The sequence below is a fragment of the Drosophila arizonae genome, chromosome 4 (genome assembly GCF_054131065.1).
Source record: "Drosophila arizonae isolate 15081-1271.41 chromosome 4, UAZ_ARI_1.0, whole genome shotgun sequence".
In the NCBI taxonomy this organism is placed as follows: domain Eukaryota; kingdom Metazoa; phylum Arthropoda; class Insecta; order Diptera; family Drosophilidae; genus Drosophila; species Drosophila arizonae.
This window is the reverse complement of record NC_142924.1, coordinates 3,564,983-3,586,729: the sequence shown is the minus strand read 5'-3', so window position 1 is coordinate 3,586,729 and position 21,747 is coordinate 3,564,983. Positions and strand designations below refer to the sequence as shown.

The 21,747-nt window shown below is 38.4% G+C and overlaps 2 protein-coding genes, 1 long non-coding RNA gene and 2 other non-coding genes across 19 annotated transcripts; 3 read left to right on the top strand and 2 right to left on the bottom strand.

Annotated features, from left to right (window-relative positions):
* Nucleotides 1-94: 94 nt before the first annotated feature.
* LOC149268993 (uncharacterized) lies at nt 95-13,190 on the bottom strand. Its single transcript, XR_016269962.1, has 3 exons — nt 12,452-13,190; nt 2,109-3,593; nt 95-1,910 (listed from the first exon to the last, which is right to left on the bottom strand). It is a non-coding gene; the product is annotated as an uncharacterized LOC149268993 (long non-coding RNA).
* LOC108614269 (putative RNA methyltransferase CG11342) lies at nt 999-5,533 on the top strand. 5 transcript variants are annotated; one of them, XM_089468148.1, is made up of 4 exons: nt 999-2,221; nt 3,775-3,808; nt 4,334-4,356; nt 4,684-5,473. In XM_089468148.1, exon 1 carries the CDS (start codon nt 999-1,001, stop codon nt 1,722-1,724), a length of 726 nt encoding a protein of 241 aa, XP_089324274.1. In that variant the 3' UTR covers nt 1,725-2,221; nt 3,775-3,808; nt 4,334-4,356; nt 4,684-5,473. The 5 variants fall into 5 exon arrangements, with proteins under 5 accessions (XP_089324274.1, XP_089324271.1, XP_089324277.1 ...); XM_089468145.1 differs by lacking the exon at nt 3,775-3,808 and having other exon boundaries at nt 4,334-4,454; nt 5,334-5,533; XM_089468151.1 differs by lacking the exon at nt 3,775-3,808.
* PAN3 (Poly(A) specific ribonuclease subunit PAN3) lies at nt 5,608-20,870 on the top strand. Of its 11 annotated transcripts, XM_089468139.1 has the most exons (14): nt 8,498-8,543; nt 11,320-11,672; nt 13,291-13,367; nt 14,355-14,489; nt 15,340-15,957; nt 16,663-17,143; nt 17,218-17,334; nt 17,404-17,524; nt 17,582-17,704; nt 18,004-18,133; nt 18,193-18,329; nt 18,400-18,591; nt 18,655-18,817; nt 18,884-20,870. In XM_089468139.1, the coding sequence occupies exons 2-14, from the start codon at nt 11,612-11,614 to the stop codon at nt 18,989-18,991; spliced, it is 2,463 nt and encodes an 820-aa protein (XP_089324265.1). In that variant the 5' UTR covers nt 8,498-8,543; nt 11,320-11,611; the 3' UTR covers nt 18,992-20,870. The 11 variants fall into 11 exon arrangements, with proteins under 11 accessions (XP_017863795.1, XP_017863796.1, XP_089324269.1 ...); XM_018008306.2 differs by lacking the exons at nt 8,498-8,543; nt 11,320-11,672 and adding an exon at nt 5,608-5,749; XM_018008308.2 differs by lacking the exon at nt 11,320-11,672 and having other exon boundaries at nt 8,490-8,543.
* A 291-nt stretch (nt 20,871-21,161) lies between these two features.
* LOC149268992 (U2 spliceosomal RNA) lies at nt 21,162-21,357 on the bottom strand. Its single transcript, XR_016270158.1, has one exon. It is a non-coding gene; the product is annotated as a U2 spliceosomal RNA (small nuclear RNA).
* A 263-nt stretch (nt 21,358-21,620) lies between these two features.
* On the top strand, nt 21,621-21,743 carry LOC149268991 (U5 spliceosomal RNA). The gene has a single exon (XR_016270149.1). It is a non-coding gene; the product is annotated as a U5 spliceosomal RNA (small nuclear RNA).
* The last annotated feature ends 4 nt before the right edge of the window (nt 21,744-21,747 follow it).

Sequence of the window (21,747 nt, the reverse complement as noted above, 5' to 3'; positions counted from 1 at the left end):
TGATTGCAAATATATATATTTAATGTATATGAACTTGAATACAAATTTATTTTGATTTTTCCCCTTCGAAAGTCGTAAGTTTTTCAGACTTACCTCGTTTATATATTTAGTTTGTAGTTCAGATATACATATATACTACTATATATAGATATATATCTAATGCATACAAATCGTAAAATATAGTTGATTAATTATTATAGTTAATATAGTTTAATATTAATTTAGTGTTAATTAGTTCAATTCACATCATGAATTATGTATTATATAACACACACACACATATATATTACTATATAGATTAACTGGTTTTCTGAATTGACTGGCGGCACTTAAGCAAATCCTGGCCACAGATTTTCAACAGACTGTTGCAATTTTGCCTAGTTCCCTTAGTGGGTTAAATTCAGTTTCTATAATCTGCGCCGTCTTTTGCTTACGTGTAGCCAGAATTTGTTGTTATTAACTCTTATTGTGAGCACACACACAGAGACATACGACATACGTATATGAATTCATTGTAAATTAATTTGCAATCATTTATTAATGTTAATTTTACAAAATGTTATCGAGATTTTTTGGAATGTAAGCAGTGAAAAAATTGTTAAGAGTAATATATGTATATACGTATATATAAATTATATATATATGTATATGTGATCATCAAATTGAGTGCAGTAAATTAAAGAGTAAATGGAAAGGTAAACAAAAACTTGTGTTTTCAATTCACATTTCAAATTTGGCGCACTGTTTTTGTGCTACAAAAAATACCACAATAATACCAGCTAGTTAGTTGACGCGGCTGTCGATGCTTAAATATACTATGTCAGAAGTAAATCGACAATAGCCCAGATGTGGCGGCTATTGATAGCAGAAGAGTATCGATATAACAATGTATTCCGATGTATCGATGGTCATCATCATCATTGGTCATCAAGCAACAGCTGTAACAAGTGGTTTTAGCGAGAAAGTTTGTTTACTTTCTATTTTCTATTAATATTGAAATGGAACATCGCAATGACAATCCTGGTGCCGTTCAATATGGAAACTTTATGAATTATTATCAATTCAATTCAGCCAGTGAGCGTGTTAAGTTGTTGCCCGACAAAAATGTTTGGCTGCCACCGAAGCAGCAACAAGAAATGGAAGCAAATGAAAATAAACCTTATTTGGTGCTAGATGTTGGCTGCAATTGTGGCGTCTTTACGCAGCTGCTGCAGAGCTTTCTGGAAGAGCAGCTACAACGGCCAGTCCATATGCTGGGCATCGACATAGACGAACGGCTCATCCAGCGCGCTCAGCAGGAAAACGCGTGCGATGAGAAAATAAGCTACTTTTGCGGCGATGTGTTGAATGCGGGGAGTTTTGATGAAATCATTGCAAACTACCTCCAGCAACAGCAGCGCACAAAATTCGATGCTATTTGTTGCTACTCAATAACCATGTGGATTCATCTAAATCATCACGACAGCGGCTTACAGTTCTTTTTGAGTAAATTGTCGAACCTGGCAGAGCTATTCGTCGTGGAACCACAGCCATGGAAATGTTATCAGACAGCCGAACGGCGCTTGAAGAAGGCGGGCGAAGTGTTTCCCTTGTTTCTGGAACTTAAATGGCGCTCCAACGTGGAACAGCAGATTCAGAAGTATATGGAACACGAGCTAGGAAGACAAAGAATATTTGAATCCACACCTACCAAATGGCAACGAAAGATTTGCTTCTATCGATGAAGCTGAATGTATGATTCTTGGATTACATGGAAAATTGGCGCTACTCTTAGCAGTCACAATAACATTGATGTAATGGAAATGTAATTCTCAGCGCTCTGTACTGTTAATTATTGGAAACTCACCACAGCTGGAAAAGAATGGAGCTCTTAGCAGTGATAACAATCTGTCAAATGTTTTCCTTGATAACTGTAATAAAATTCGAATGTTAAGTCGACATTGGAAACATAAAACAAACTATGAATAGCTTCAATAAGCAAAATTAGCTTTACTATAGTGCTATTAGGAATTTATATGCCAATGGCAAATAGATGACGCGCTTCTTATTTAAATATTTGCCTAACAGAACTATGTTAAAACAAATCGATGACTATCGCATTTACTCACCGCTCAATTGGCGCACCGAGTATTTATCGAAAGTATTGCATATTGTCCGACCGCCACAATCTGTAGTGTAGACAACAACAAATGTGTAAGCGGTTGTCCAGGAACTACAAAAAGTGAGTTAAAAGAAAAGTAATAATAAAATTCAATAGGCACAACACTAACCAGTGTAACGAATTGCGTCTTAACATTTTGAGTGCGCCAAAACAACAACGAAAATTGCAAAAACAAAAAAGAAAACAGCAACGTGTAAAAAAAGCGTGCGGCCAAATGAAACTTGTTCTGCTTGTTTGTGTTCTATTCGCATGGTTACTTCAACTAATTAGTCAAGCCTCAAAATGCTAAAAGGTCTCACATACATATACATATATTTGTATTTATGTATGTTTTTGTCTATGTTTGAATCCTGATGTTATTCCAGTGAAACTCAAATGTGTATGTGTATGTGTGTTGAAGTTAATGGCCATAACCTTTGGCCTTTTGTCACTTGTTGACAAAATTAATTTTAGCTACTTCCAGTTCCAGACGAAACACAGCAGCAAACATTAGCTTTAAACAGGGCTCAAACGCGCTCCCACTCTTCCAGCCCCCTTTGCACCCACACGCGTTTACTTTCAAGTTATTGTTGCCAGCTGTTTCAGCATCCACAACAATGGCTCTGTCTGTGGATGGCATGTTGCACACACGTCTGTGTGGATGCTGACCTGTTGTAATTTGTTGTTGTTGCTGCTGCTGCTGCTGCTCGTGTATGTATGTGTTGCTGGCCAGCTGTTGAGTCTGCTTGGATCCTGTTTAACTCCACAAAAATAATAGACAGATATATGAATGTACGTGCGCACGACAGCATGTGTGTGTGTTGATGTTATAAAACGGCATTTGCTTTGGCTTCGCTTTGCTGCGTACTTACATACATATATAAGCAAACATACATCATATGTATCTACATGCAAATGTATATCCTGCAGAATGTCTATCCTGTCACACAGTGGCGTTAAATCATACGGCAATTTCCGGAATCGAATAAACAATAAATTAATTAGCAATAAGAACAGCTCTGATAATTATTTGTATAAATAATTACATATGTATATGTGTTATCATAACATTTATACGGCATTTATCTATGCATTGCCCACAGTGTGTGCTTCATTGCATACAAAACACAGCTGTAATTGTTGTTGTTTTTATTTGCGCTTACCAATCCTTTACCCTGCTCAGAACACACGCACACACAGACACGGAGTTTCAATCATGCATACACACATATCTGCGCATTTACATTCAGCACGTACACACACGCTCTAACACCAATACATATGGCGAGGGTTCGTTGTGGACTCCATTTGGCTTCGCTTGGGCACTTGAATTGCCGTCACCTTCTTCATCGTTGTCGTCGTCGTCTGTCTTTCCAGTACCTTCGTGCAGCGCAATACGCGCGGTGTGTGTTTTGACTCGCGCAGAGTTTCTTATTTGCCGCCCGCTCGTTAACTGTTAGTAATCAAAGCAAAAGAAAACAAAAAGAAATATACAATTAAAATTGAAAATCCCATGCATATATAAATATACATAATCAATCGCACACAAACAATTCAAATGAATAAAATTCCAACAACAGCGAGCGTTGTTAAAATCTTTTCTTCTACTCCTACTCACGCTCTTCTCTTTACAGTTTTTGCAATATGTTGGCGCAGGTTCAGCGAAAAGTATGCGAAATACAAAAATGTTATAAATATAAAATGCTATAAATATGTGAAACTCCAAAATAAAAGAAAATCAAATGAGTGCGTGTGTGTTTGTGCCTGTGTGTGTATGTAATCAGAGTGGGAAAAAGTAAAAAGCAAATATGCGCGCATTTTGTGTCTGTATATGGTTGAGCGTCACGCACACAAATGAAATAAAATCCAAACAGAGCAAAGTCAAAACTCTGCCTAACTTCCCTCGCCTCACCGCACCGCAACGTCCCCTGCCTCTTCCTCTGTGATGGCGCTGTTGCTTTTTGGATTTTATTTGTCGCTTCTTCGTATACACCCCCCACGGATTTTCGTTTTTTTTTCTGTCTGTTTTTTTTTTTGCAATATCAAACAAATACAAAAAGAAATCAAATACAACTAACTAGGAGTCTGTTTAGTTTACCGTTGCGTGGCGCCTGTCGCGCAGCAGTAGAAATAGGCTACAATAAAACTTCACATTTATCAACGTTTTGTTTCTTTTTTTCTCAATTATTGCAGCCCGTGCTCGGCCACAGTTCAACGTTTGTGTCACCTGCGAAATAAAATATGCATTTTAATCACTGCAAGCAAACTAATTAAAAACTAAACAACTAATCTTAAATATATTAAACAAAAACAAGTAAGAAAGCTCCAGTCGAGACTGCTCGACTAGGAGATACCCTGAACCCTCCAAGCTGATATTCTAATCATTCTGCACTTCTTTTATGCACACATACATACACATGCATCCACACGCACGCATAAGCCTGCGCTCTGCTAACTGCGCAGTAAGCAGCGACTGCGCTTGGGCTGCGCTGCAGTGTGGGCAATATTATGAGAATTTATTTGTTAAATAATTTCTTTTGTAGACATACGATCTTAATGAAACTTTTAGAGCGTAATCATATGGTGAATATGTGTGTATATTCCAAAGCCCAAGTCTCTAGTATTTGAAATACGCTTTTTACAAAAGTGAGGGTGAGGGGGTGAATTTAAGGGTGGGGAGTAAATTTACACAAAAACCGAAATTGTATAAATTGCATATAAGCATACATTAAAAATTTGGAGACTCTAGCAATAAGGGTGTAGAAGATATAATTTTATAACTGATTTTCGATAAGGGTTTTTATCGATAAAAAAAAGATCGGGATGAGTTATCGATTTTTAATGATAAACTTGATATGCGCGCTGTAATTACGGACATTTTAAAAAAAATTTGAAGTCTCTAGCTCTTGTATCTTCTGAAATCGACGCGTTCATACATACGGACGGACGGACGGACGGACGGACGGACGGACGGACGGACGGACGGACAGACAGACGGACAGGGCCAAATCAACTCAGCTCGTCGCCCTGATCAAGAATATATATACTTTGTGGGGTCTGCCACGCCTCCTTCTGCCTGTTACATACTTTTAACAAAACCATTATACCCTGATTTCCCATTTTCAATGGGTTCAGGGTATAAAAAAAAAAAAAAAATAAGACACAATGTGAGCATGTATAATGTGAAACTTAGGAGTTAAGCGCGAATTGTCTGTATTATTTAAATTTATGTTCGATAAGTTTGCATAAAAAAAAAAAAAAAAAAAAAAAACCTTAAAAATATTTAATAATAAAAACTTGTGAAAAAAAAAAATTAAAAAAAAAACGTAAAAATATAAAAGAAACGTCAAGAAAATAAATAAACGTAAAAAAAAAAGAAAAACAAAAAAAAAAGCAAAACGAAAACAAAACAAGATCAAAAAGCAAAACTGCAGCAACAACAGGACCAAACAGAAAAGTGTTCACAAGCAAACGAGATAGAGTGAGCGAGAGAGCAACGTGGTGAGCGCAGCGCGCAGTACGCTTTCTTGTTGTTGCTGCTGTCTGGCGAAGGCGAAGGGTGCAAAAAGGAGAAAATGTCAACGTTCTTGAACAATTTCTTTCCGGCAGGTAAGTGGCAATGAAATGCAAAGCAAAGCAAAACAAAACAAAAACCCAAACACAGCAAACGCTCGCAAATACAAAAAGCCACAGCTTGAACTTATTTGTATGTATGTATGTACAGCTAGAGCTGTGTGTGTGTGTGTTAGTTTGCAATTGAAAGTCACCTTTGGCATATTTCATACACAAATTGGTTTTCGCTGTTTGTTGCCTATTCCTATGTTTCGCCTTTAATTTCGCCGCGCTCGCTCCTTGCACTGGAAATTAAATTACTTCCAAGTCGCGGCTCATGATTATTGGCAATTACATGCAGCCGTGACCATGGAAGGGATCATGGAAGGCGCGCGAGCAAGATAGCGCTATGTAAACTGTCCGTGTGTGTGTGTGAGTGAGCGTAGCAATGCATTAGCAACGCTTAAGCATAATGCCCATCAGCAACTTCTCTGTAATCAATCTACCCCAAACACTGTAATTGCAAGCGAAGGAAAGAGAGAGAAAGAAAGAGAGATAGGTAATGGATTTGTTGTCTGTTTTATCTTCTTCTTTTCTTGGAAACGATCAAACGAGCGAGTATTCTACCCTGCAACTGAGTTGAGAGTTATTTCTAGTTGAGAACAAGTTCCACTTGTCCTTTGAGGATGGCTTGATCCTGGCGCACAAACAGGCAAGACCTGTGCTAGAAAAAACCACTTCCTTTTCCCTTTGTCAAACAAAATATACGAGAAAAAAATTAAAATAAAACCAGTTTCAGGTTTCGCTGCAACGGCAGCTGACGGAAATACAAAGACTTGAAGTGTTGCGACTTCTGGTTCGGTTCTCTCTCGGTAGGTGCATTGGGTTACCTGTTGAGGTTGCCTTTGTTATTTCGCATACCCTGTAGCTTCTGTAGATGGAGTGTATTCGCTGTGTTTATGTATGTAACATAGGATGTTGATAAGAAGTCCTATATCTATGTTAATTTAATCATAGAAATTATTCAGACCTTAATAAATTTCCGTTAGATTTATTTGTATATTACAAGAGCAAAACTGTCCTCGTCGCACCTCTCCAAGAGTTTTCACTATAAGAGTTTTAGCATGCAGGGTATCTCTTAGTCCATCACGAGTGTTCTTTGATTTTTTCGGATCGTTTAGTATCGAATGCAATTTGAAACTGGTTTCTTGACTTCCACTTGGCTGCTGTTTGCCTGTTCTTTGAGTTTGGAAGCGTTTTTTAGCCAAGTTCTCTGCTTTCTGCTACCCTTTGTCAAACGAGGCATGAATGTCATTGGCCAAGAATTTGATCATTCCAAAAATTTGATCATATTTATGCCCCCGTTTTCTCTCCCTCTCTTACATAATTATAAATTTACATATAATTTTTTCCTTAACATTAAGCTCCTCACATAAAAAGAAATTCCCTCAAGTGAAAATTTAATTCGACACATTCGCATAAATTCCCTCCTAGACGTATATTTCTCACAAATACATAAATTTCCCCCAAACGTGGGCTAATACGAATTTTCTCTAGGCCTTAAATTCAATTTGAGTCTTATAAAATTTCCCCGTTAAAATTAAACCGAAAAATTCGCGAATAAACATTTCCTTCACCAAAATAAACAAAGTATAGGCAAAAACAAATATATCTCTGGAAAATCTCGTTATATGCAACAATTTTCCTACGCACAAGCTCTTGTCTATCTTCTTTCGCATATTTCTTAGTCTACACTCTTGTTAATTGTTTATTGTTGGCAATTTGTTTGTTGCTCTGCCCATTGTTTGTTTGTTATTGTTTAGCGAATTCTTAAACTGCTGCTGCAAAGTATGCAACACATTCCTGGGCGCATTTTCCATTTGCACGCGCTTTGCATAATATTTCGCAGTGGCTGTGGCAGTGGCAGCTGCTATCGAGAGAGTGACACCATAGCAACCCTTTCTCTCTCCCTCCCACTGCTCGGCGTGATACCCTAACCCCATTTCGCTGGCTATTTAAATTCGCATTCACTTTCGCTTGGCAAAGTGTCTGCCCTTGAGGCACGCGTTACTCATACGTCGCGTCGTCCACTGTGAAAAGTTTATGGCTCTCTGTGTGTGTGTGTGTGTGCTGGTATGTAGCGTCTGGCAGTTTTATTGCCATTAGCTGGCCTCATTATCTATGTATTGCCCGCCGGCAAAGGGGTTTCCCTTGCTTAGATATTTTTCCTGATGTTCTGTGACTTTGGCAACAGCCGAAAATCTCATTCCGCTTCTGATTAACATAACAATGAACTTAATTAAAATTTGCCATACCTAAAACTTGTTATTGGTGCACAAATAAATAATTTGTATTATTTACAATTGCTAAATTATAAAATATTGATAAATAATTTAATTATGAGCAAATACTCCTTAGTATAAAATGATATGCAGCTATCATTGCATAAAAAGTACAAATAATTGATAGCTTAACAAAAGATTAAAAAGTAAGATTAAAAAGTAAGTAAGATTAAAAAGTAATAACCGCCAACTATAATTAAACTTGAACTAGAGCACTTGAACTGGTTCACGCTGTTCGCATCTCACGGCTACAGTTTGACATGCCCAAACTGCAACGCCGCTGTGGCTACTCAAACTGTATTATCAGACGCCTTGGCGCATTTTGCTTTTGTGTTTTTATTTTTGTTTTGTGTGTTTGCTTTTGCGCTTGCTTTCGTGTGTGTGTGTGTGTGTGTGTGTGTGCTGTGTGCTTCGTCTTCATTGTTGCTGCTTACCTTTTGAGTTAGTCACTCTTGGGCATCGAACGTTACCACACGGCGAACGCGGCGAACGAGAGCCTCAACACAAGCGTGAGTGTTACTGTGTGTGTGTGTGAGTGTTTGTTTGTATTTGTGTTATTATTTTGTTGGTGCAAAAGTAAAGTGAGCGTGTTTTTTGTTTTGCTGCTTACGACACTTTGAACTGTAAACACTCTGCGCGCGTGCGAACGAGATAGTGTGTGTAACAGCAGCTGTAGAGAGAGCTGTAGAGTAATCATCATCTATGTTATCTGACTGGCAGTCGCTCACATCTCTTTTCACATTATGCGTAATTCGCCGCAGATCTGTCAATCGCAGCGAACACATCAATCACATTGAGCGGACGCAGACCATAGCTGTCCTCGCTCTTGTTGGGGTCGTTGTTGTTTTTATTTCTGTTTTCTGCCAACGCAGCGGAAGAAGAAGCGCTCAGAACAGAACGATTCAGCAAGTGAGCAAAAGAAAAAGAGAGAGAGAGAGAGCAAGAGCGAGATAGGGCGATAGCATATTGACAACGTTGCTTTTGCTGTTGCTTTCCACTGTATTTGCTTCTGTCTTCTATCTGTGGCTGTGTGTGCGAGTGTGAGTGTGTTCTTGCAGGCATATCATTTTGTGCTTCCGTTCTTATTGCCTTTCCCTTCTACATTACCTATACGAACGTTACTCCACATTGGCTGCTTTTTTTTCGCCGCTTTCTTTGTCACCCGCCCCGCTTGGCCGCGTTTCGCAATACAATTGTTGCTGTCTTCAAAAAAAAAATTCATCGAGTAGGCTTAGTTTACATATTCAATGAGTTTGCAATTGTTGTTGTTACTGGCTAAGCTTGAGGCGCCCGCTTATTAACCCATTGGCGCCCATGCGATATTTGCACAGCTGTTCGCGGCGGACTGAGCTGACTGTGGACGGCGAATTGGGTCAAACTGTTGCTAGCGAGCAACAGCAACAACAATCAACCAACCAAACTTGTCTTGGTCACGTTGGCGGCTTACGACAGAGCCACAGCGCAACCCGAGCCCCTCTTTCTCTTCCTCTGCCTCGCTCTCTCTCTCTTGCTCTCTCCCTCTCTCTGTGTAACGCTGTCAATATGAAGCACGGTGCGAGATCGCACCATAATCATAAAATGAAAACCGTTTCGTGACCGTGTTTTGCTTTTGTTGTTGGTTGTTTGTTTGCTGGGCTGAGCTAAGAACAAAAGAAATGCGAATTGCGAAACTTCAACCTGATTTTTGGCTAGTTCTGTGAAAGCATGCTAAAGCAAAGCCGACGAGGAAATTTAAATATTTATTAGCAATACTTTAGGTAATATTATGAGATTTTTAATATTTGATAGCCCGAATTAGTATGAAATGCCTTTTTAATCAACAAATTATATGTTGCCATCAAAATTGTATTGATTTCAACAACACAACATACTTAACTTTTGATAATGTTATTTGTTTTCTCTTCGGGAGCTTAACCCTTATATATTTTTTTAAATTTAAGATTCCCAAATTAAAACATTCATCAAGTTTCCAATTCCAATTTGTTTCACTCAACTAACGTGTGGGCCGTTGAACAAGGTATGAGTGTATTTGATTTAACTGTAAGCCCTGTAGCAGTACTATAAATATTTATTTTGACACTTAAAAAAAAAGTAACCTAAAAATCATTGAAACTCAAATAGCTAACACTTAAAACCTTCAGCTGAAGCATTTTGTAAGCCTAAAAGGTTTACAGCAGCACGTGGACCTTACTCCTTCCTCTATGTATCCTCTATCTTTCTCTTGTACATCATGCTTAAGATCTATATTACGGGCAGGAGGAGCTCAGTTGAATTATTGATAAATTGATCAAGTGCGAAAAATAGTGATTGTAGTGCTGACTGATAATAGACTGATAAGGAGCTGGCGGCCATTCTCTAAGGCTGAATGCGAATAAGTATATGGCTACACGTGCTCGTATATAAGAGCCAAGAATTAATAATGTGCGATGCAGTTATATATGCCCACAGTCCACACATAAGCACACGAATAAAAAGACACACATGAAACAGTATTAAATAATAATACACAAGTAAACAACAACGGGTGGGCAGGGCGCTTCTACGTCTAGCACATGATCGTGAAAATGCGAAGGGTCAATGCATTTGCTTCTTGGATGCTTGTCAAACTGTATTGTGGGCACACAAATGTAAACAAAAATGTTAAGTACAAGAGAGAGAGAGAGAGAAAAAAAGAGAGATCGCGCTCTATAATTGTTCTTACAGCTGTGCCAGAAAGCGGCGCATCTGCCTTTACACACACACATACTAACACATGCACGCCCACTTGCGTCTCTTTTGGCTATTGCACAGTTTGAGAGCGACAGCTTACTCATTTACTGCTTCTGGTGCCTGCTCTCGCTCTCTGTCTCTCCCATCAGTGCTTACGCTCTATTCTTTCGTATTTACGCACTCCACCGCCGCCTGCGCGCTCTTCTGCTCAGTTGAGTTTGCGCCGTGTTTCCGATCGGTTCGTTGTTGCGCTTACGAGTGTGCTTGCTTTGCATACCGTTACATATATTGGTGCAGCGTAATACATAACGGTAAATGCTGCCGCATCTATACAAACGAACAGATATATGTACATATGTATATATGAGTAGACATACAACGTGACATAACGACACAATATTGTGATTGCTTGGCTACCTCACTCCCCCTCCTTTTTTCTCTCGCTCACTACCTCCTCTTCTTCTCTTCGGTCACCTGAATGAAGTGTGTGTAAAAGTTTTGTTTACGTGTGCGTGCGGTTAAGAGTGTGTGTGTGTGTGTGTGCCGTTTTCATGAACGCGTTCGTGATCTTTGAAGCAAAACACAGCTGTCTGTTTCGCCGCAAAAGCAAAAGCAGCAACAGCAACAACGGCAGCAGCGCCAGCACCAGCACCACAACAACTACAACAACACCATTTATTTTGCTGTTTTTGCCGACGTCATGCCAACAATCTGCCAGTAGCAGTCAATTTATGTAAAGTGAAAACGTTCACAGACACACACCGATACGCGTGCATATAGACAATCGCACAAACACAGATACACACGTATAAATACACATACAAACAGACATCTGTGCGCGCAGTACTTACAGTTGGCGAGGCATTACATGTACTCGCAACTGAACTTAACTTGTTCTCACCGGTTTTACATGCACTGGCCATGCTCAAGTAAGTTCAACTCAATTGCTCTCTAATTGTAAGCAACATATGTTTGCTGCTCTCAAACTGCATTAGTTTTGTTCTTGATTATTTGAGTGTTTTGCGTGTGCTAAAATGTTAAATGAATTAAGTAAATAAAAAGCACAAGTGATGCCAACACAGCTAAATACACAAAAACGAAAAAAAAATTTTTATTATATTTGTTTTTGTTTCTGTTTTTTTTTTTTTTCCTTTTTCATTTTATTTTGCTTTAATACTTGCACGAATATTTTCAAGGCCAATATCACTTGTTGAACCATTTATAAACATATAAAAATAGGTAGGGTATATGTGTTTATTGACTCAATATGTGCGCAATGAACTAGTTCCTTGAGTTTGTTTAGCGTTTGTTTTGTATTGGCATTGGAAGCGGACAGATTAGCCGTTTTGATAAGTCTTATCAGAAAGTACTGTCAGCTAATTTATTTCTATTTACACAAAGGTGTGTATATATAAACCTGTTATCTCAGTAATAGACAGGCATATAAATATGGACTATATATCGGACTTTTAATTGTATTACGTATAGACACACACTGCTTTGTCTGTCTACAGGGTAGCTGCAAGTAATGAACTTTCGGCGAATTCATTCTTACTTTTGGGTTTTTTTTTTTATATATATATATATGTATATATTTTATTTGCTGTGCTGCCAAAAGGCATTGGCCCATATCAGACCACACCTGCCGCCTGCCACCTTGCCGCGCATGCAAACATGTATATCAACTTTTTTTTTAAATTTCATTTACCTTTTGAGCAAATTTCATTGCATGAAGTGCACCCAAATAGCATCCACATTTGAACAGTTGCAGATTGTGCCGAATCTTCTATATGTGTATCGCTGTCTCTGTCTCTCTTGTTCCACAAGTGCATTGCAAATAGAATCCACGTTTACGTAGTTCGATTTTAGTTGCTGCCGCAACTTTCAATTCACCAATGAAATCGCAATGCCATCCACTTTAACAGTTTGACAGGCCCTCAAGAACATTTGCTTAAAAAAACATACCAATTAGTCATGAAGGCGGCATTTCCTAAAATGTATATGTAAACATATGTATCTGACCGACCTTATGTGTGTGTGTGTGAGTGTCGAAAATAGTGAATCTCTTGTGTTGCCTTTTGCTTTTCATCGCACCACCTTTTAAAACGGAGACGCAAATTTCACAGTTTGTTCTTTGTCATTAAAATTTTTTGCGTGCTTTTTGTTTTTGTTGATATTCGCCGCGAGCGAATTGCGTCTTTGCTTTTATTTACACACTCTAAAAAGGCAGACAAACAACAAGCTGGCGCTCGCTGCTGCTTTTTGTATTTGCTCCAAAAACAAGCGCGCGCGCGCGTTATCGGTTTTATCGATAGCGTCAACGACGACGACGACAGCGACGAAAACACAAAACAAAACAAAAATATCAACAGAACGCTAAAGAAAAGTAAAAAGTAAAAATATTTGTGTACGCGCTCTTTTGCTCTTTCTCTCTTTCTCTCTCACACACATACACATAGAGTAGGCATGTTCATGTTTATTTAATTGATTTCTAATCATTTATATTTTACTCACGCTGTCTCTTTCGCTCTTGCTATCTCTTTACAGATACGGCTGCTATGGATCCAATTTTCTTTTCGCCTTCAAATGGTATACCCTCTGAAAGTAAATTAGCCACATATATGGTAAGCATTGTTTGTTATCATTATCGTTATTATTGATATTATTATTATTATTAGCTGTTATAATGCGTGCACAGTTTGTGACGCATTTCAGTTAGACAGTTTGAGAGGCTTGTGGATTTAATTGACATGCAAAAGCTTTAAAGCCAAGTAGGCGGCTTAACGAATGACCCTGCCTAACACACACATGCATACGTATTTGTATGTATGTATATGAATGTCTATATATGTACATATGTATGTGTATATATATATACAACAGCTGTTGATTTAACAGCTGAAGTTTGTTTTGCTCAGCGAACAAATTGTCTGTGTGTGTCATTATTTTTTAATTATACTTTTATATATTTGTTTTCACTCAATTTGCTTGAAACGATTTCATTTGTTCAATCCATAATTCCATATTGTACATAAATATATTTATTTCTGTATACTTGACCGACTTTTTTGTGCAAGATACACATTAATGAGCATTTACTGTAGCTCTGCTTATATACATATATATGTGTATGTATTTGTATAAATGTATGCATAAATAATATAATTTGTGCATGAATTTTACTTGCTTTGTTGTTCTTTAATTGCCAATTGAATATATTTTAAAATTCATAGAAATGTCAAGTCAAGTGAAGTAATATAAAATATATAGTATGATCAAATATGTATATTTTAATGCAGCTATCTCTATAGAACTGTGCCCTAAATATATCTGTCTATAAGGGCTTGGAATTGTTGTTCATTTTATTGAATTTATATGCAATAGTTCATCCCCGAATCGTGAACTAAATCTGCAGTTCATGAGCGACTTGACTGAACTGGTTCAGTAGTTCATTTGAATGAATTATAAATTCAAATTACTCCCTATCTTTTGCTGTTATTCAAACTTTCTTTCTCTCTCTTTCTCTCTATCCATCTCTGTCTTCTCGCATGATTTCTGTCTATATACAAAAAATATATATATATATTTGTGTCTTGCTCTGCCGGCGACAGAATCGACAGAATGTTGCCCAAACGTCGGGCTATGGGCTGAATAACGGTAATGTTAACGTTAATGGTAACGGTAACGGTAATGGGTTCTCACTACTTAACTTGGACGCGTCCCTAGCTGTTAATAAAAAGTCTCAGGTAAAAGCAACAGCAACAAACAACAACAAAAACAACTATTGTCATCTCGTTACCCCCTCGTACCACCCACCGCCCTTAAAAATTCATGTTAGTAGCTAGCCCCAACCCCATCAACAACAACAACAACTATTACCCTTTCCAATTTATAGAGTGCGTGTTTAAGTGTTTATTATGATTGTCTCAAATACTCTGTTTGCAATATAAGTCAAGGGGTATTACTGCTTATAGAAAGTGAAGAGGGGGGATTAATAGATATACTTTATGAGAATAAATTGTTAATATCAATATTCTTAATAAATTTAGGAACTCTTTCGAGTCCAGTTTGAAACTTAGATATTTTTACATAGTTATGTAAATTTAGATAGAGGGGTGGATAGATGTAAATAGGTATAGGTGGATTAATATGGATATCGAGTATAAGTTTTCGAACGTCTTCAGATAGATGGACAAATAAATTGAGCTATAGATGCATTCACAATACGTGAGACTTTCAACATTTTTAAAAAATATTATATTTACAGAATACAAATATTACTTTAAAATTTAAATTAAATAATACTAATTAAGAATACTTCAACTAGTCTAGACTCGGCCTATACCGATCCCTACAGCCTGACAGTCCCTCTGGTATAACAGTCTGTTAACTTCAAATATACTATGTTAAAAGCTATACAGTTTCAGCTGCACTGTAATAACAGTTAATTACATAATTGCTGTTAATTCCCTTTGGATTTCCTTACATGGCAAACAGAGTATTGTATAGTCGGCTATAGACGACTGCAGCCTTTGTGTTTATGTTCTTTACATGCATTCTCTGAGTATTTCTATTAATTTTCTTTCGTTGCTTTAGGTAACACCACAATCGCCCGAATTCATTCCAACGCGCATAAGTTCGTCGCCCAATTTCTATCCGCCGTACCACATGAATAATGGTCTGAATGGTGTCAATGGGTTAACAACAACGACCGCAGCAGCAGCCGCAGCCGCCGCCGCCGCTGCCGCCGCAGTTGCAACTGCAGCAGCGCCCGCCTCCGCCTCCACCACAGCGTCCTCGTCGCCATCGACGGCGGCAGCTGCAGTCACCGTCTCTGGCTCGTCAGGCAAGCTGGCGAATGGTGGCAACTCCGCTTCCATTCTCTCGATGCAGAAGACGAATATTGTGGCAACGGTTAACATTACGCAACAGCAACAGCAGCAGCAACAAAAGCAACAGCAACAACAGCAACCGGCACTGGTTAACGATTCAGTCGTCGGCAGCTCGGCGCCCATAGCGATTATACCGAATCCTGCGGCGGCTCCCTTCGTGAGCAGCATGTCCGCCCAAACGCCGCTCAAAGCCAGAGCCGCAATGATGCGACAGGACTCGCCGACAGCGGCGCTGATCGGCGGCGAGAAGTCACCGCCACACGGCATGACGCCACACGGAGCATCGCCCATACCCACTACATTGCCAGCCAGCGTGCATCAGGTGAGTTGTAGTGCTAGCGATGGGAGTGGAAGCGTGGGTGACATGTCGTGAGTGGATCGAGTAGGAGAGAAAGGACACGGGTATATGATATATGGAAGTAGAGCAGTTCAATGGGCTTGAAGCATATTATAAGTATTCTTGAAAACTAGATGTAAATAGTAAAAAACAGAATCTTAAAGATGGGATATATTTGACATCATCATTTAGATGATATATAAAGTCCTTTAGGATCTGGATTTTGGTTTATAATAATTCAATGATTAGAAGAGCTTGAGCATAAACATTAAATATATATTCGTAAATATCCATGGAAAAAAATTATATTCCCATCGCTTAATTTTATTTTATTATAAAATCGATAAGGAATCCAGGCGTAATTCAAGAACTTTAAGAGATAGAAGCAGTAAATATGTTGAATAAATACTCTCAAATATATTATATATCGAATCTAGCGCTCTATATTTCTCCGATAAGACTTTCAACAGGGATATTCCCTATTATTATTAACTTACATATATCAAAATTTCATTTGGCTATGCGAATAGTTCACTCAGGAAAACGAATATCGAATAAATATTAATGCAATATATCGATATAGTTCTCATTTTTGTTTTAGCCTCAAACTTCAAATCAAGCTTTAAGCCTTAACAATTCTAATTTATGTTTGTTTGGTTTTTTTTTTTAATTGTGTGTTGACTTTGACAGGAAAACGTGGGGGGCACCATTTACTTTTATCCAACTGCCAATGCACAGAACAGCCAGCCGGTTGTCAACTCGGTTGTGGTAGATGCCGCACATCCCGCACATCCGGCGCATCATGGCGTTGTCAGTGCTGTGGCACCTTTGAGTGCAGTGCCCTCGCAGCTGCTGTATGCGGGACATGTGTATCCGGGTCCGGCGTCGAATGTGATTACGATGCAGCCAAAGACGCAGCTGGAGTCGGCCTTCTTCATGCCGGACGAGATGCGCAGCGATATTCTGGGCCGCAATGAGATCTCCAATTTGATTATGGATGCGGCTGAGGCGGCGCAGCATGCGTTGCCACTCGAGGTGGATAACTATCATGCCCTCTACCCACTGGAGCCGCCGGCCCAGCCCATGCATACGAAACTAACGCTGCCGGCGAGCACGTACAGGGCGACGCACAATAGCACAGGGCTGAAGTACTGCCTGAGAAGATTACACGGTCAGTTGAGCATCCCCTTGCCAGTCTTGGCTATCGTCTCCTATAATAATCTCTCTAACCCCTCTCTACTTTAGGCTTTCGCTTGCAGTCCACAAAGTGCATGACGCTCGTGGAGATGTGGAAGAAGCTGCAGCACACGAATGTTGTTCAACTGCGTGAGGTGTTCACGACAAAAGCATTTGGTGATAACTGTAAGCAGAGCGTTTAGCGTGTCTTCACTGTTCTGATGTCTCACATCGTCTTTATGTTCCTCTATATAGCCTTAGTATTAGTGTACGACTATTATCCCGGCTCACAGACTTTGCTAGCCAAATACTTTACGCCAGCGCCAGAGACCAACGGCTACACAGATCCATTCCAAGGCGAGGCACGCCCCTTCAGGTGAGTCTGCTATAGCCTGTATACTTATATCGTATCTAATGCTCGTTTATTTTGCAGTCATAAGAGCAACATGCAGCGCACAAATAACGGACCTCTGCTGCCCGAATCGACTATTTGGTCCATCATCATGCAGCTCACCGCAGGCCTGAGAGCCATACATCAAGCGGGACTGGCCTGCAAGTGAGTGAGCGAAGTATAGCTGAGCTAAAAGTGGGGAATAATCAGTTGACTTTGTGGATATTAGAGAAATCCAGGAGTAGTATAGCTAAGAAATAGAAGTCTCATTTGATGAAGAGTGTAAAGAGTAGAGGAAATAGAGATTGAAACTAGGTCGATTAGCAGATGTCTAGTCTACAGCTTTGAATTGTCTTAGGTATTCGTTTAAAAGATACCATCTCTGCATATCTGTATATTCTTGAATATATTATCTGAAATTTTATAGTTTTCTCATTTACTAATACCAATTATTCATATTTCAGAATACTAGATCCCACAAAGATCATTGTGACAGGGAAACGTGTGCGCTTCAGCTCGTGCTGCATCTCAGATATCACGCAGTTCGATCCAAATGCAGCCAACCCCTTAGCATTGGTCAACATGCATCAGCAGGTGAGCGTAATTGGCATACTTCAAATGTCGCATAGACTCAAATATGATTCCCTCGGCAGGACGATCTAACTGCATTGGGTCGCTTAGTATTAGCGTTAGCCTGCCGCTGTTTGCAGTCCGTGCAGCGGGACAATGTGCAGGCGAGCATTGATATGGTAACCAGAAACTACTCCACCGATCTACGTAATTTTATTGTGTAAGTAATGCGATCTGTTAATTTAAGACTTTGGCTAATTGCATTTGTTTTATGTGCTGTTATCAAATAGTTACCTCTTCACCACGAATAACCGCCGCTCTGTGACGGATTTGATGCCCATGATTGGAGCACGTTTTTATACGCAGCTGGATGCGCTGCAAGCACAGGTGGACATGCAGGAGGATGAGTTGGCCAAGGAGATGGAGAACGGGCGACTATATCGCATTTTAGTTAAACTAAATAGCATCAACGAACGACCCGAGTGGGTGACCCTTAAGTGCAAAGTTATGTGACTGTTTAACTAATCAATATATACTCTATATAGCTTCAACCTGGACTGCACTTGGTCAGAGACTGGTGATAGATATATGCTGAAATTATTCCGTGATTTTCTATTTCATTCCGTCACCGAGGATGGCCGACCCTGGTTAGATCATGCGCACATTGTACAATGCCTCAATAAACTGGACGCGGGCTCCATCGAGCGCGTATGTTAAGCAATTATTTAAGTCTAAACACCTAAACTATATACTCTGTATTTATTTCCGTTATAGGTGCAATTAATGTCACGCGATGAGCAATCGGTTTTAATTGTCTCCTATGCTGAACTCAAGAATTGTCTGGAGAACGCCTTCTCCGAACTGATGAGTGCGGCCAACTGAGCAACAAGCAACCAACCACTACAATAACAGAAGCAACAATAATTATTAAACACGCGCAGCTCACTTAGCCACGCCCACGCCCATGCCCGCCCTCTCCCAAATACCTATACTACCCCTACTCGACCACAAGCAACTACAATTAAAATGGTTTAAGATATATAAGAGAAAACATTCATTATACTAAGACATTTTGGCGCATGCCCTCTAAATAAGTAAATGAAGAATATAAAATTATTAAAACAAAAGAGAAAACAGCAAAAAACAACTTCAAATAAAAAATCGTAATTATAAAAATAATATTACAAAATCAACTAAATACGCAGATTTATATTGTTAAGTCAAGCAAAAAGATGATGATAAAGATGCAAGAAAAAGAAAAAAACAACTGATATCCAATGTTATGTTAGCTCTTAAATACATTTTAGGCATTTAAACTTACAAAACAACAACAAATAAACCAACAACAAACAGAAAAGGAGCAACAACTTTTTGAAAACGAAATCTCTCCAAAAAACAGAAAAACTAAAAATTATAAAAACGTAAACAAAAGAAAAAAAAGAAAAACAAAAAAAAAACTTGCAAAAATTTGTTAAAATACAAAAAAAAAAAAAGCGAAAACAAAAAATACGAAAAAGGCAAAAAGTTGATCTATTTTTACAGAGGAAGAGAATGATAGAAAGTATTTATATGTATTGAAAAGTCTAAAAACAAAAAAAAAGAAAATTTGTAAAAAAAGAAAATCAATTGAAAAAAAAATCAAGGAACCACAACAACAAAATGTCTAGGCGCCTGCCCCCCCAAAAACTAAACTCTACAACAACAACAACACGAACAACCAAATGAAAAAGAAGAATGAAACAAAAAAACACATTTCTTATTTTTCAACTAATATTTTTATAGCGAAATATTTTTTAAAGAAAATGCAATTGCAAATGAAACTATGTATTTGTAAAAAGTCTAAAATTGTATTAAACAAAAGATGAAGCAGAAGCAGAGGCAGATAAAGAACGGGAGGCAGCAGAAGCTGATAAAAAAAAAACATGCAAAGCGACGCACAGCGCGACTTGGCAAGTTGCTCAAAAACAAAAACAAATAAAACGAAACAAAATGCAAATGAAACGGAAACGGAAACGTCTAGGCCACACACAGCGTGATATGTATATACATATATATATATACTCCTCTTTTTTTTACATGTACAACTCTTGATATGGTCTTCGGTCTTTCAGAATGCAATATTTATAATGGTTTATATATCATTTAACACACACATACATACACACACACACATATATACACCTTAACTCACGCTCCAAACTTTGCAAGTACAACAAAAGAAAAACTTACTTAAAAGTCTGTCTATATATATACCATATATTTTAAAAGCTAAACCCAACTGGCGCCCGGGTTCATATCACGTAAATTATTTAAATCCAAAACAAAATGGCTTCACTCAACAAACTAAATGAAACATCAACAAGAAACCACCAGCAAAAATGTCAAAGAAGTTTTGTAAAATATGCCTAGGACTTATGTTTGAAAAAAAAAGAAAACGAAAAATCCATTAACAATTATTATCTGAGATTTGGGCTAAATGCTCGGCCTATGCTCCTCTATATATGCATAGATCTGTTCCCGTTATTTTGTTGTTGGAACCTTTTATAAACCACCAAGTCACATTGTTTTAGGCTTTCCTTCTATTTCTTTCGCACTCGTTTTCTAGCTATCCATTTTATCGTCCTCTTTTTCTGTTTGTTTCTGGGCATAAAAAATGCATACTCGTACTTTTTTTCTTTATTAAGTTATTGTGTACTTCAAAGTAAGACTAATTAATTAGTTTTAAAATTTTATGATTAAAGAGAGAAAAAAAAGAAAAAAACCCACAAAAACACAAAAATGTAAAAGAAAATCTTTTTGAGAAAAACCAATAAAAAAAATAATAAAATGTTTAAATAAAGTTGTTGATTTTTTCTATACAAAGTTGGGAGAACCCAAACCGAACACTGAATTTTAAAAATAAAGCTAGAGCTCTCCCACATCTTGACACTTTATTCAGCTATCGTACTTTTAAATCCGACAGAATAACAGTTGAACTATAGCTGCAACTGTGAAAAATCTCTGTTTATCTAGCAGACTTCATCTGTAATTTAATTTTAGTTTTCATTTATTACTTAGTTGGGCCGAAATCCTGGCGATACTGCAATACCAGGCCAACCCGCGACAGAGGTGGAGCAAGCTCCTAGCACTCCGTCCCTTTCCAAAAATCAGTTTAACATTTGTTGTCCTCCGATGGAGGATCTATCAGATGTTAAGCTGATAAGAACAGATACTACACTTTGATCTTAGCCATAAGGCCGAGAAGCGATAACTCTACAATGTCATTCCAGTGCCAACTCATTGCCCAGCAGCTAGAACCGTTTGTGAATTCGTGTGCAACGGTAAACTTTCTATTTATACACATGCGCAATTGCTGAAAGAGACAAAGAGAAATGTTTGCCTTTGGTGGTGGTTTTGCACGCGCCCCAAAGTATGCTACAAAATTACGTTTACTCTCGACACTGCGCGCGCTGTAATTCCCAAACGGTTGTGACACTGAGAGCATGGTGTGCCGTCGTTGTGCCTTGGTTCGGTACTCTGGCTTCTCTTCAGTTGTCGAATAAATCTTTCGCCTTTTACTAAAGATTTCCGTGGAGAGGAGCACTCTAATGAGTCTAAAATAATTTTTGCTAGTGCCTGATTGCAAAATCGGGCCATTA